We start from the raw sequence: 15,933 nt of genomic DNA, 5'->3' as shown, positions 1-15,933 counted from the left end.
CAGTATCACAAACAAGTTATGCTGAAGTCATTAAGGGAGTTGAAAATTTGTTGAATCAACAACAAATTCAAGATTTAAAAGATCTTTCAAAAATTAAAGATTTTTATAATCCTGGCTTATCACCAGAATTTTATGATTTTATAAATGAGATGGAAAACCCATATTTCAAACCAAAGAGCTAATTTCCGAAGAGCTCTTACCAGATTTTCATCTTTCTTAGTTGAAAAAACAACTAAAGAAAATGAAGCTGAACATTTATTATTAAAATCTATTTTATATAGAGAATGGGATGAATTCCAGTTAGAATTCATTGATATTAAGGAGATAAACAATCTTCTTGATATTATTCAATATTTTATTCATAAAGGAAAAACAATTCTATTATGAATAAAGTATTTAGAATATGTATGTATAATAAAGCTAGGAAATTATTACCGTAGAAATATTCACAAAATAAATAAAGAAATTTGCAGATGAGAAATTCAATTTCAAAAGCTTTTTGAATATTTTCTACAAGCATATGTTTTCTTGATTATTTAGATAATGAATTTCCTACTTTAAAATACAGACTTGATCATGAACCATTTGATATAACCAATATTGAATGGGGTTTTACTAAAGAAATAGTTGTGTAAAATCTCTCTTTCATCTCTTAAAAGATTTTCCAGCCATTGTAAAGTCTGTAACAATGATGATTTCTATTACTATTTTCATATTAAAATTAGTAGTCTAATTGGTATAGCTGAACAAGAAAAAATTTATCAGCCATATCAAATTTGGATAATTAAAAAGATGGTTGGAACACCCCAATTATCTGCTGTAAATGAAGATAAAAAACATTTGTCAAAAACAATTGATAAATGTTATACTAAATTTGAAGATTATCAAGTCCAAACAGGATTAGATTTATTATCACAAGCCCATTATCTTCTCCATGATGAAATCTACAAACTATGGATGGATGGCAGAAGAATATTGGCATTTCCAAATGGAAACATTCAGGAGGAAAGAAACGAAGAATCTGTGAAGCTGTTAAAAAAGATTGCTGAAATGGAGATAGAAGAATTTCCATTTCACATCACAGAAAAAGTCAAATATACATGGGAGACGTGGAACTCACCACCAAGACTCTCATCAGATTTTTTACATTTAGATGAAATTGAAGAAATGAATCTCAATAAGATGCAAGAAGGTTGATGTCAACAAAGATAGCAACATGGATTGATGATGCACGCAAGATGGAAGCAGCCATTAATGTTTGATGAAGACATCTAGATTAAGACAAAAAATCTTAATCAAGTCTTAATCATCATTAAAACAATGATGATGTAATAGATGACATAAAGCAGCTGTGACACAAGCAGTGACAACAACGGTCATAAATGCAAGCATGACACATGGAAGCAACTATAGCCATGCAAAAAGATGGAGACGTGGAAGCAACCACATCCACAAAGAAGCCGAGTCCTTATCAGAAACACTGTACGTGATTCAAAATACAATTGTATAGAATTTTCAGAATTCCTCTATAAATAGGGAGGAAAGCTCGATTGTATAGCATCTTGTAAATTACCAACTACTTTATTTTTTAGTTTTCTCTTTTGTAATCAAAGAGTCTATATTCCCTTCAGCTCATACTCTATACTACCCTTCCTCCCAACCCCCGCTTGGTATCAGAGGTGCCGGTGTAACGAGTTTCTGGAGAAATAATATCGTAATATTCATTGTAAGTTTTTATCTTTGATTTACATTTCTATTTGTTTCACAGTTGTTTGTTTCAAAACCTATATCTGTTTATCTGTCTTCTTGTTGCCGTTGAGTCCAGGGAGGACGTTAGGCGTTGTGTGAAGACGTTAGGATAACAGGCCGGTCTTAGGTACCCGAGACAAACATTATGGAGCAAATCGAGTGTCAATTTAAAGATAAAACTTGTGATCATATTACGCATATAGACTCTAGAAATGAAAACAACATTTCATCTCTGAGTAAGGGTATTAATAGTCTTGTTGACATAACTTCTTTTTATTTTGGTAGGTTATTTAGTAAAGTAAATTCTGTAGAAGAAAAAATAAATAACTTAGGAAATATAAAAGATTTAGACTTAAACCATGAGTCTAAAGAAATATTAACTAGTGTTAATAATAAATTAGATCAAGTTTTAATAATAACAATATCGAGTCCGATGTAAATTTAGGTCCTTTATATTATGGTAATGGTCAAGATCATATTTTTGTTTTATCGATGAAGAAAACACTTCATCGATGAGTCGTCATCTATGTTAAAAATTATAAAAACATAAAAAGATGAAAAACAAAAGAATATGATTTCCAATCCTATAAAACACTTATAGAACATTGGAAAGAAAAATTTACTAATAGTAATGATCAACTTGAAAGAGTTGAATATTTAAAATTAATAGAAGAACTTTATGAAAACATAAAGATCTTTTCGGTATGTTCAATTATCATTATATGTTTAAATATGATGATAGTAGTAGTTCAAGTAATTACGAAAAAGCGAATTATATAAGAAACAATCTGATGAAGAAAAAACTTCAACAGATCAGGATGAAGATATAAAAGTCTCAACTTATAATTCCGATGAAGAAACCACTTCATCTGAAGATAAAAATATAGATGTTCCAGAACCCATGGATACTGAACCACCAGATCCATATAGGAGAAGAAAAATAGAGTCAGAAAATCAAACAGATGATTATTTGATTAATAATTTAAATAAAGTTCAATGTATAATCAGTATGTTAAATAGTAATATAAAAAATCTAACTATTGATGAGAAAAACTCTAAAAATATAAGAAATTATACTAATAAAAATTCACTAGGATGGTTAGGAGTAAAACCTAATACTCATCATAGACATAAAAAGAAAAATTATAATAAACAAGTCAAAAGAAACTAGAAAATAAAAATTTTCGGTCATATTATTGAATCAGTTTTCTAGAAGAAAAACTTCTAAAAACTTAAAGATATTTTAAATAACAAGATAAGTTATATGGTCAAAAACTTTTCTAAAAAAGAAAAGAAGTTGAGAAAAGAATTAAAAGTCTTGAAAAACAAGACTTACAAATAAGTCATAGAAAGGAAATAAATTCTTATAAAATTAAATCGATAAAAATGAAAAATATTTTTATTAGAAAATTCCATAAATACTAAAAAAGTACAGACTATTATTCAACAGATGACATTAGGAAAAAATGATATTATTACTTTTTCAAATTTAGAGAATATAAAAGTATTCTTTACATGCTTTATTGAACCTTTGGAGCTACAACTAGTAGTTGCGAGAAAAAAATGCGATTCCTATAGAAAAATGGGAAGTTATGAATAATCCTAGAAGAGCAATAAGAATAGATGGTAACGAAACCATAATTCAATATAAGGCTAGAAATATACCGATCTACATAAACAATGTTAGATTTGTTATTCCTAAGATTTTATGTTTTCCTGAAATGCATGGAGACATATTATTACGTAATAATTTTATATATCAACACTTACCTTTTCTATAGATAGAAATGTCATAAATGCAAGCATGACACATGGAAGCAACTATAGCCATGCAAAAAGATGGAGCGTGGAAGCAACCACATCCACAAAGAAGCCGAGTCCTTATCAGAAACACTGTACGTGATTCAAAATACAATTGTATAGAATTTTCAGAATTCCTCTATAAATAGGGAGGAAAGCTCGATTGTATAGCATCTTGTAAATTACCAACTACTTTATTTTTTAGTTTTCTCTTTTGTAATCAAAGAGTCTATATTCCCTTCAGCTCATACTCTATACTACCCTTCCTCCCAACCCCCGCTTGGTATCAGAGGTGCCGGTGTAACGAGTTTCTGGAGAAATAATATCGTAATATTCATTGTAAGTTTTATCTTTGATTTACATTTCTATTTGTTTCACAGTTGTTTGTTTCAAAACCTATATCATTTATCATCTTCTTGTTGCCGTTGAGTCGGGGAGGGCGTTAGGCGTTGTGTGAAAACGTTAGGATAACAGTAGGTCTTAGGTACGAGACAAACATTATGGAGCAAATCAGTGTCAATTTAAAGATAAAACTTGTGATCATATTACATATAGACTCTAGAAATGAAAACAACATTTCATCTACGAGTAAGGGTATTAATAGTCTTGTTGACATAACTTCTTTTTATTTTGGTAGGTTATTTAGTAAAGTAAATTACATAGAAGAAAAAATAAATAACTTAGGAAATATAAAAGATTTAGACTTAAACCATGAGTCTAAAGAAATATTAACTAGTGTTAATAATAAATTAGATCAAGTTTTAATAATAACAATATCGAGTCCGATGTAAATTTAGGTCCTTTATATTATGGTAATGGTCAAGATCATATTTTTGTTTTATCGATGAAGAAAACACTTCATCGATGAGTCGTCATCTATGTTAAAAATTATAAAAACATAAAAAGATGAAAAACAAAAGAATATGATTTCCAATCCTATAAAACACTTATAGAACATTGGAAAGAAAAATTTACTAATAGTAATGATCAACTTGAAAGAGTTGAATATTTAAAATTAATAGAAGAACTTTATGAAAACATAAAGATCTTTTCGGTATGTTCAATTATCATTATATGTTTAAATATGATGATAGTAGTAGTTCAAGTAATTACGAAAAAAGCAATTATATAAGAAACAATCGATGAAGAAAAACTGTGAGATCGGGATGAAGATATAAAAGTCTCAACTTATAATTCGATGAAGAAACCACTTCATCGAAGATAAAAATATAGATGTTCCAGAACCCATGGATCTTGAACCACGAGATCCATATAGGAGAAGAAAAATAAATTCGAGAAAATCAAGCAGATGATTATTTGATTAATAATTTAAATAAAGTTCAATGTATAATCGGTATGTTAAATAGTAATATAAAAATCTAACTATTGATGAGAAAAACTCTAAAAATATAAGAAATTATACTAATAAAAATTCACTAGGATGGTTAGGAGTAAAACCTAATACTCATCATAGACATAAAAAGAAAAAATTATAATAAACAAGTCAAAAAGAAACTAGAAAATAAAAATTTTACGGTCATATTACGAATCGAGTTTTCTAGAAGAAAACTTCTAAAAACTTAAAGATATTTTAAATAACAAGATAAGTTATATGGTCAAAAACTTTTCTAAAAAAGAAAAGAAGTTGAGAAAAGAATTAAAAGTCTTGAAAAACAAGACTTACAAATAAGTCATAGAAAGGAAATAAATTCTTATAAAATTAAATCGATAAAAATGAAAAAATATTTTTATTAGAAAATTCCATAAATACTAAAAAAGTACAGACTATTATTCAACAGATGACATTAGGAAAAATGATATTATTACTTTTCAAATTTAGAGAATATAAAAGTATTCTTTACATGCTTTATTGAACCTTTGGAGCTACAACTAGTAGTTCTTGAGAAAAAATCGATTCCTATAGAAAAATGGGAAGTTATGAATAATCCTAGAAGAGCAATAAGAATAGATGGTAGCGAAACCATAATTCAATATAAGGCTAGAAATATACCGATCTACATAAACAATGTTAGATTTGTTATTCCTAAGATTTTATGTTTTCTGAAATGCATGGAGACATATTATTACGTAATAATTTTATATATCAACACTTACCTTTTTCTATAGATAGAAATTTTGTTATTTTATCTGTGGAAAATTTCTCAATGAAATACCACTTGTAGAAAACCATAAATTTGTGTGTGATCAGAATTTTATTCCAACAAGGAAAGAACAAATTAAACAACTAGAAACAAATCATTGGTTGTTTAAAATTCTTGAAAATAATTTTAGTGAAGAACCATTAAAATTATGGAAAAACAGTCCAAGATCTTGTGAAATAAAATTAATTAATCCTAATAAAATCATTAGGGTTAAACCTATAATCTATACTAAACAAGATATAGATGAATTTGATGTTCAAATAAATGAACTTCTAGAAAAAGGATTAATAGAAAAAACTAGTAGTCCTCATTCCAGTCCAGCTTTTATGGTAAGAAATCATCTTTGAAATTAAAGAGGAAAAGCTAGAATGGTCATTAATTATAAGAGATTAAATCAGAATACTATTTTTGATGGATATTTTATTCCAGGAAAATAAGTATTAATTAATCAGGCTAAACATGCTAAATACTTTAGTAAATTTGATTGTAAATCAGGATTCTGGCAAATCATGCTAACTGATGAATCAAAACCTTTGACAGCCTTTAGTGTTCCTAATGGTCATTATCAATGGAAGGAAATGTCATTTGGTCTATGTAATGCCCCACAAGTTTTTCAAATGTGGATGGATTCTATTTTTAATAAATATAAAAAATTGTGTGGTATATATAGATGATATCTTAGTCTTTTCAAAAACACTTGAAGAGCATAAAAACATCTAAATATCATTTCTCAAGAATTCCTAAAACATTAAATTATATTAAGCCCTAAAAAATAGAGCTTGAGAAAGCAGAAATTGAATTTTAGGATTAAAATTATCAGCTCATGGTCTTCAACTCCAAGATCATATTATTGTAAAAATAAAAGAATTTCTGAAAAATAGAAGATAAAAATATCTTTCACAATTTTTAGGAATAGTTAATTATGGAAGAACCTTTTTCCAAAATTAGCTGAAAAAATAGGAGGATTATATGATAAATTAAAAAGAATATTTGTTTTTGTTGGACTAAACAAGGCGAATAAGTTGTAAAAAATAAAAAGCAGAAATTACTTATAATCCAAAGGTTTATTTACCTAAAAAAGAGATAAACTAATTTTAGAAGCTGATGCATCACAATATTATTGGGGATGTATTACGAAAGCCAAAACGACTAATAATAATGAAGAACTAATATGTGGATATAGCTCAGGAAAATTTAAACCTAATGAGGTTAATTATATTATTTATGAAAAGAATTGTTAGCTATTAAAAGGGATAAAACTTTCCTTATTTATTTAGCTTTGAAAAGTTCATTATAAGAAGCGATAATCGAGCGATTAAGCAGTTTTAACTAACAATAGTTTAAAGCTGTTCCTAGAAGAATTAGGTGATATAATGATTTATGTATTTTGAATTTTGAATTTTTTTTTATTAAAAGTGATGAAAATCTACTTGCTGATTTTTTGAGCAGGCCTTATGGATAGAGGTAAACAACCTCTAATAGTTGGTGAATGGACAACTGTTCACAAAAAACCCAACAAAGGGAAAGCAGAATCAAACTCCAAAAAAAGATTTGTACCTGCACAAAAACCATTTTATCCTAACCAAGGATATTATGTGTCTTATCCAATGGTAAACCAACCACTTGGAACAAATATTTTAAATTACCCTATGATAAATCAACCAATGGGAAATACATTTTTATTGACCCCAAACACGGCGAGTCAATTAAATTGGTCCCAAAATCTGAATTCAGTATCACAAACAAGTTATGCTGAAGTCATTAATGGAGCTGAAAATTTGTTGAATCAACAACAAATTCAAGATTTAAAAGATCTTTCAAAAATTAAAGATTTTTATAATCCTGGTTTATCACCAGAATTTTATGATTTATAAATAAGATATGGAAAACCCATATTTCAAACCAAAGAGCTAATTTCCGAAGAGCTCTTACCAGATTTTCATCTTTCTTAGTTGAAAAAACAACTAAAGAAAATGAAGCTGAAGATTTATTATTAAAATCTATTTTATATAGAGAATGGGATGAATTCCAAATGGAATTTATGGAAAAGAGGAGATAAACAATCTTCTTGATATTTTCAATATCTTATTTATAAAGGAAAAATACTTCTATTATAAATAAAATATTTAGAATTTGTTTATATAATAAATCTAGACAAATTTTACCAAGAGAAATATTCAACAAAATTAATGAAACTATCTGTAACCAACAGATAATTCAATTTCAAAAATCATTTTCGAACATTTTCTACAGTCTTATGTTTTACAAATTTTATAAGCAAAGAATATCCATTATAAAATTTAGATGGATCATGAACCATTTGATATAAGTATCGAATGGGGTTTTGTTAGAGAAATAGTAGTACAAAATTTTTCTTTTCATCTTTTAAAAGATTTTCCAGCTGTAGTAAAATCTTTATTACAAACCATCGTAAAAAACGATGACTTTTTCTATTATTTCTATATTTAAATAAGTACTCTTATTGGTATTTCTGAAGAAAAAAATTTCAACCATAACAAATATGGAAAATCCACGTAATGCCCTAAGCCCCGACTATCTCATTGTAGATGAAGACAAAGATTACTTGGCAAAACAATTGACAAGTGTCAAGATAATTTAAGCTATTATCAAATCCAAGCTAGTCTTGATTTAATGGCTAAAGCTAAATATCTTCTTCAAGAAAGAAATTATCAATTCAGAACTGATGGAAGAAGAATATTAGCATATCATTCATATCTCATTAAAGAAAATGATGATGGTATCAATCTGCTAAAAAAGATAGCAGCCATGGACATTGAAGATTTTCCATCCAACATTCTGCAACAAATCAGAAGTGCATGGGAAAATTGTCATCAAGACATATCTACTATCCATCATTTTGAAGGATAAATAAATAAGACAAAAAGTCTTAATCATCATGATGTAAGAGATGACATAAAGCAGCTGTGACACAAGCAGTGACAACAGCGGTCATAAATGCAAGCATGACACATGGAAGCAACCATAGACATGCAAAAAGATAGAGACGTGGAAGCAACCACATCCACAAAGAAGCCGAGTCCTTATCAGAAACACTGTACGGGATTCAAAATACAATTGTATAGAATTTTTAGAATTTCTCTATAAATAGGGAGGAAAGCTCAATTGTATAGCATCTTGTAAATTACCAACTACTTTATTTTTTAGTTTTCTCTTTTGTAAACTTTCCTTTTGTAATCAAAGAGTCTATATTCCCTTCCGCTCATACTCTATATTACCCTTCCTTCCCACCCCCGAGCTTTCCTCCCTATTTATAGAGGAATTTTAAAAATTCTATACAATTGTATTTTGAATTCCGTACAGTGTTTCTGATAAGGACTCGGCTTCTTTGTGGATGTGGTTGCTTCCACGTCTCCATCTTTTTGCATGGCTATGGTTGCTTCCATGTGTCATGCTTGCATTTATGACCGCTGTTCACTGCTTGTGTCACAGCTGCTTTATGTCATCTCTTACATCATCATTGTTTTAATGATGATTAAGACTTGATTAAGACTTTTTGTCTTAATCTAGATGTCTTCATCAAGCATTAATGGCTGCTTCCATCTTGCTTGCATCATCAATCCATGTTGCTATCTTTGTTGACATCAACCTTCTTGCATATTATTGAGATTCATTTCTTCAATTTCATCTAAATGTAAAGAATCTGATGAGAGTCTTGGTGGTGAGTTCCACGTCTCCCATGTATATTTGACTTTTTCTGTGATGTGAGATGGAAATTCTTCTATCTCCATTTCAAAGAATCTTTTTAACAAACTTCATGATTCTTCGTTTCTTTCCTCTGAATGTTTCCATTTGGAAATGCCAATATTCTTCGCCATCCGTCCATAGTTTGTAGATTTCATCATGGAGAAGATAATGGGCTTGTGATAATAAATCTAATCCTGTTTGGACTTGATAATCTTTAAATTTAGTATAACATTTATCAATTGTTTTTGACAAATGTTTTTTATCTTCATTTACAGCAGATAATTGGGGTGTTCCAACCATCTTTTTAATTATCCAAATTTGATATGGCTGATAAAATTTTTCTTGTTCAGCTATACCAATTAGACTACTAATTTTAATATGAAAATAGTAATAAAAATCATCATTGTTTATGATGTTTTGTAAGACAGACTTTACAGTGGCTGAAAAATCTTTTAAGAGATGAAAAGAGAGATTTTGCACAACTATTTCTTTAGTAAAACCCCATTCAATATTGGTTATATCAAATGGTTCATGATCAAGTCTGTATTTTAAAGTAGGAAATTCATTATCTAAATAATCAAGAAAACATATGCTTGTAGAAAATATTCGAAAAAGCTTTTTGAAATTGAATTTGCTATCGCAAATTTCTTTATTTATTTTGTGAATATTTCTACCGTAATAATTTCCTAGCTTTATTATACATACATATTCTAAATACTTTATTCATAATAGAATTGTTTTTCCTTTATGAATAAAATATTGAATAATATCAAGAAAATTGTTTATCTCCTTAATATCAATGAATTCTAACCGAATTCATCTCATTCTCTATATAAAATAGATTTTAATAATAAATCTTCAGCTTCATTTTCTTTAGTTGTTTTTTCAACTAAGAAAGATGAAAATCTGGTAAGAGCTCTTCGAAAATTAGCTCTTTGGTTTGAAATATGGGTTTTCCATATCTCATTTATAAAATCATAAAATTCTGGTGATAAACCAGGATTATAAAAATCTTTAATTTGTGAAAGATCTTTTAAATCTTGAATTTGTTGTTGATTCAACAAATTTTCAGCTCCCTTAATGACTTCAGCATAACTTGTTTGTGATACTGAATTCAGATTTTAGGACCAATTTAATTGACTCACCGTGTTTGGGGTCAATGAAAAAGTATTTTCCATTGGTTGATTTACCATAGGGTAATTTAAAATATTTGTTCCAAGTGGTTGGTTTACCATTGGATAAGACACATAATATCCTTGGTTAGGATAAATGGTTTTGTGCGGTACAAATCCTTTTTGGAGTTTGATTCTGCTTTCCCTTTGTTGGGTTTTTTGTGAACGGTTGTCCATTCACCAACTATTAGAGGTTGTTTACCTCTATCCATAAGGCCTGCTCAAAAAATCAGCAAGTAGATTTTCATCACTTTTAATATAAAAACTTCAAAATTAAAAGTACATAAATCATTATACCACCTAATTCTTCTAGGAACAGCTTCTAAACTATTGTTAGTTAAAACTGCTTGATCGCTCGATTATCGATTCTTATAATGAACTTTTCAAAGCTAAATAAATAAATAAAGTTTTATCCCTTTTTAATAACTAGCAATTCTTTTCATAAATAATATAATTAACCTCATTATGTTTAAATTTTCTGAGCTATATCCACATATTAGTTCTTCATTATTATTAGTTGTTTTGACTTTCGAATACATCCCCAATAATATTGTGATGCATCAATTTCTAAAATTAGTTTATCTCCTTTTTAGGTAAATAAACCTTTGGATTATAAGTAATTTGCTTTTTATATTTTTACAACTTCTTCGTCTTGTTTAGTCCAACAAAACAAATATTCTTTTTAATTTATTATATAATCCTCCTATTTTTTCAGCTAATTTTGGAAAAAGGTTCTTCTATAATTAACTATTCCTAAAAATTGTGAAAGATATTTTTATCTTCTATTTTTCAGAAATTCTTTTATTTTTACAATAATATGATCTTGGAGTTGAAGACCATGAGTGATAATTTTAATCCTAAAATTCAATTTCTTTTCTCAAGCTCTATTTTTTAGGGCTTAATATAATTTCATGTTTTAGGAATTCTTGAGAAATGATATTTAGATGTTTTCTATGCTCTTTAAGTGTTTTTGAAAAGACTAAGATATCATCTATATATACCACACAAAATTTTTTATATTTATTAAAAATAGAATCCATCCATCTTTGAAAAAATTGTGGGGCATTACATAGACCAAATGGCATTACCTTCCATTGATAATGACCATTAGGAACACTAAAGGCTGTCAAAGGTTTTGATTCATCAGTTAGCATGATTTGCCAGAATCCTGATTTACAATCAAATTTACTAAAGTATTTAGCATGTTTAGCCTGATTAATTAATACTTATTTTCATGGAATAAAATCTCCATCAAAAATAGTATTCTGATTTAATCTCTTATAATTAATGACCATTCTAGCTTTTCCTCTTTTAATTTCAGCATGATTTCTTACCATAAAAGCTGGACTGGAATGAAGACTACTAATTTTTTCTATTAATCATTTTTCTAGAAGTTCATTTATTTGAACATCAAATTCATCTATATTTTGTTTAGTATAGATTATAGGTTTAACCCTAATGATTTTATTAGGATTAATTAATTTTATTTCACAAGATCTTGGACTGCTTTTTCCATAATTTTAATGGTTCTTCACTAAAATTATTTTCAAGAATTTTAAACAACCAATGATTTGTTTCTAGTTGTTTAATTTGTTCTTTCCTTGTTGGAATAAAATTCGATCACACACAAATTTATGGTTTTCTACAAGTGGTATTTCCATCGAGAAATTTTCCACAGATAAAATAACAAAATTTCTATCTATAGAAAAAGGTAAGTGTTGATATATAAAATTATTACCTAATAATATGTCTCCATGCATTTCAGAAAACATAAAATCTTATGAATAACAAATCTAACATTGTTTATGTAGATCGGTATATTTCTAGCATTATATTGAATTATGGTTTTGTTACCATCTATTCCTATTGCTCTTATAGGATTATTCATAACTTCCCATTTTCTATAGGAATCGCATTTTTTCTCGCAACTACTAGTTGTAGCTCCAAAGGTTCTAATAAAGCATGTAAAGAATACTTTTATATTCTCTAAATTTGAAAAAGTAATAATATCATTTTTCCTAATGTCATCTGTTGAATAATAGTCTGTACTTTTTAGTATTTATGGAATTTTCTAATAAAAATATTTTTTCATTTTATCATATTTAATTTTATAAGAATTTATTTCCTTTCTATGACTTATTTGTAAGTCTTGTTTTTCAAGACTTTTAATTCTTTTCTCAACTTCTTTTCTTTTGTTAGAAAAGTTTTTGACCATATAACTTATCTTGTTATTTAAAATATCTTTAAGTTTTTAGAAGTTTTCTTCTAGAAAACTGATTCGTAATATGACCGAAAATTTTTATTTTCTAGTTTCTTTTGACTTGTTTATTATAATTTTTCTTTTATGTCTATGATGAGTATTAGATTTTACTCCTAACCATCCTAGTGAATTTTTATTAGTATAATTTCTTATATTTTTAGAGTTTTTCTCATCAATAGTTAGATTTTTATATTACTATTTAACATAACGATTATACATTGAACTTTATTTAAATTATTAATCAAATAATCATCTGCTTGATTTTCCGACTCTATTTTTCTTCTCCTATATGGATCTCGGTGGTTCAAGATCCATGGGTTCGGAACATCTATATTTTTATCTTCGATGAAGTGGTTTCTTCATCGAATTATAAGTTGAGACTTTTATATCTTCATTTTGATCTGAAGTTTTTCTTCATCGATTGTTTCTTATATAATTCTATTTTTCGTAATTACTTGAACTACTACTATCATCATATTTTAACATATAATGATAATTGAACATACTTGAAAAGATCTTTATGTTTTCATAAAGTTCTTCTATTAATTTTAAATATTCAACTCTTTCAAGTTGATCATTACTATTAGTAAATTTTTCTTTCCAATGTTCTATAAGTGTTTTATAGGATTGGAAATCATATTCTTTTGTTTTTCATCTTTTTACGCTTTTTATGTTTTTTATAATTTTTAACATAGATGACGACTCATCGATGAAGTGTTTTCTTCATCGATAAAACAAAAATATGATCTTGACCATTACCATAATATAAAGGACCTAAATTTACATCGGACTCGATATTGTTATTATTAAAACTTGATCTAATTTATTATTAACACTAGTTAATATTTCTTTAGACTCATGGTTTAAGTCTAAATATTTTATATTTCCTAAGTTATTTATTTTTTCTTCTACTGTAATTTACTTTACTAAATAACCTACCAAAATAAAAAAGAAGTTATATCAACAAGACTATTAATACCCTTACTCAGAGATGAAATGTTGTTTTCATTTCTAGAGTCTATATGCGTAATATGATCACAAGTTTTATGTTTAAACTGACACTCGATTTGCTCCATAATGTTTGTCTCGGGTACCTAAGACCGGCCTGTTATCCTAACGTCTTCACACAACGCCTAACGTCCTCCCTGGACTCAACGGCAACAAGAAGACAGATAAACAGATATAGGTTTTGAAACAAACAACTGTGAAACAAATAGAAACGTAAATCAAAGATAAAAACTTACAATGAATAATCAATGATAAAAACATACTTAAGTCCTTGTTAATCTGCATGTACAAATTCATCGTTATTCTGTTTCAATAAATAAAACGGAGATTTCATGTGAGTGTTTCCAGTTTATCTAGTGCCCAACTGAAAGGCAAGACCGGATATTGGAAATACACAAATGAATCAAACAGAAAGAGAGGATTGTGATTCACTATTGAGCTTTGAGCTGTTAACATACCTTCTCAACAGACTGGCCTGTGTTCATAGCTAGCTCATTGAAAAGGTGCATGAAAGAATTTTTAGTGGGCTTGGGAAAGAAAACAAAGTATTCATGCAATATTCAAAATCTAGTACAGACTTCAAGTATATATCCATAACAGATTGCCGAACCACTTTGAAACCCGAAAGTGATTAATATAACAGCAGGATGATAAAATTCGTTTAAGATTTTACTCACCAGTGCATTCCATAAATCAACCCATTGCCAAGTTCCTTCACCAGGAACTCCATCATTCCAACTCGCGACCTTGTTGGTTTAGAATTTCGAGTTCTGCAGATAACAAAATTCACAATCATCAACAGGATTTCAAAGAAATAATTGGAAACTTGAATTTAGAGATTTCGTGTATTATCCATTGAGACTACATGAGATAAAGCTTCCCATTTCCATGAACAAGAAATAAATAAGATACAACAACAATCATGGCGTAAACACAAACAGGTAGGTGTAGCAGACACACAATAGTCATCAAACATGATAAACTGATTAAATAACATGCTTAAAGGAGCAAGCTTTGTACCAAAACTTATCAAACATAACAATTAAAAAGATGCCCTTTTTTCTTTTCCTTGTTACCAAAATAAAAATCAAGAAAATACAAACAAAACTTCCAATTTATAAACTGTAAAGTTGCTGTGGATTGACAGACCCATAGTCAAATTGAATAGGAACAATTCCAAATCTCCAATATCAAGCCAATGAGAAGATTAAGCTAATAGTAAGAGATAAATGATAATAAACCAAATTACAGAGTAAGACCATAAACAAACAATTACCCGCATTGGAGGCTTTTATTAATTCTGCTAAAGAAGTCTGCAGTCAAGTTTGGTCTCCCAGTTGCAAACAAACCTTTGAAAGATGGGAATTTAGGGGGAAAGGTTTAAAATTTAGGGTATATAAAAAATGGGGGTTAGAGCATAGAGTGGAGGGAAGGAGCATACAGGGAGATTGAAGCTTCAAACCAGAGTAAAGCTTAGTCCCACAACTGCAAAACAAGAAAATAGAAAAATACCATGTCATGTACGTATAAAACTACACAGGGTATGTATTATACAGAGAAGAAAGAGAACCTGAGAGAAGGGTGATGAAGATTTGTATTAAGAGAGATTGCCATTGTTTTGGGGGACCTTGAAGACTACGACACAGTTTTTATTCGGAAAATTAATAGACTGAGAGAAGGTTCGATGATTTAGCGAGGATCTGATCTGATGAATGCGCTACTGTCGTAGATATGTTCATGAAAATCTCTGCCGCTTGATTAGATTTAGATATAATAAAGGGAATATTTGCTCAATAATTGTGAGAAACTAGTCTTGCAGGTTAAAATCAAACTATTTATTATTAAAAATTAATTTACTATTTGATTAGTTTATTATTTTTTGAATATGAAGATCAAATATAATACTTTTAATACAAATATTTTATTGAGAATTACCCGATACCTATGTTTTTAATTAATCTTTAGAAGATATTAGACGATTAAGTATAGAAAGGTTTTAACATGGTTGATTAAGGGCTAGTTTGACTGTGGAAAAGTGCTTTTGAGAAATAAAATG

At 28.3% G+C, this 15,933-nt stretch overlaps 1 protein-coding gene across 3 annotated transcripts; it reads right to left on the bottom strand.

Moving 5' to 3' along the window:
* Positions 1 to 556: 556 nt before the first annotated feature.
* On the bottom strand, positions 557 to 15,658 carry LOC105792131 (ATP-dependent Clp protease proteolytic subunit-related protein 2, chloroplastic). Of its 3 annotated transcripts, none has more exons than XM_052634259.1 (5): positions 15,448 to 15,657; positions 15,319 to 15,362; positions 15,154 to 15,226; positions 14,555 to 14,647; positions 557 to 1,271 (listed from the first exon to the last, which is right to left on the bottom strand). In XM_052634259.1, coding segments are annotated over exons 1-5 (255 nt in total). In that variant the 5' UTR covers positions 15,492 to 15,657; the 3' UTR covers positions 557 to 1,270. The 3 variants fall into 3 exon arrangements, with proteins under 3 accessions (XP_052490219.1, XP_012475999.1, XP_052490218.1); XM_012620545.2 differs by lacking the exon at positions 557 to 1,271 and adding an exon at positions 14,134 to 14,156; XM_052634258.1 differs by lacking the exon at positions 557 to 1,271 and adding an exon at positions 14,177 to 14,364 and having other exon boundaries at positions 15,448 to 15,658.
* Positions 15,659 to 15,933: the final 275 nt, after the last annotated feature.

The sequence above is a fragment of the Gossypium raimondii genome, chromosome 8 (genome assembly GCF_025698545.1).
Source record: "Gossypium raimondii isolate GPD5lz chromosome 8, ASM2569854v1, whole genome shotgun sequence".
NCBI lineage: Eukaryota > Viridiplantae > Streptophyta > Magnoliopsida > Malvales > Malvaceae > Gossypium > Gossypium raimondii.
This window is presented reverse-complemented; position numbering and strand designations above follow the sequence as displayed.

Excerpts from the sequence above, each read along its gene's own strand:
- LOC105792131 (XM_052634258.1), bottom strand. The coding sequence starts at position 15,491 with ATGGCAATCTCTCTTAATACAAATCTTCATCACCCTTCTCTCAG. Across the intron at positions 15,227-15,318 it reads TTTGAAGCTTCAATCTCCCT|GTTTGTTTGCAACTGGGAGA; the intron begins GTATGCTCCTTC and ends CATCTTTCAAAG. Across the intron at positions 14,365-14,554 it reads TTGATTTATGGAATGCACTG|CTATGAACACAGGCCAGTCT; the intron begins GTGAGTAAAATC and ends TCAATGAGCTAG.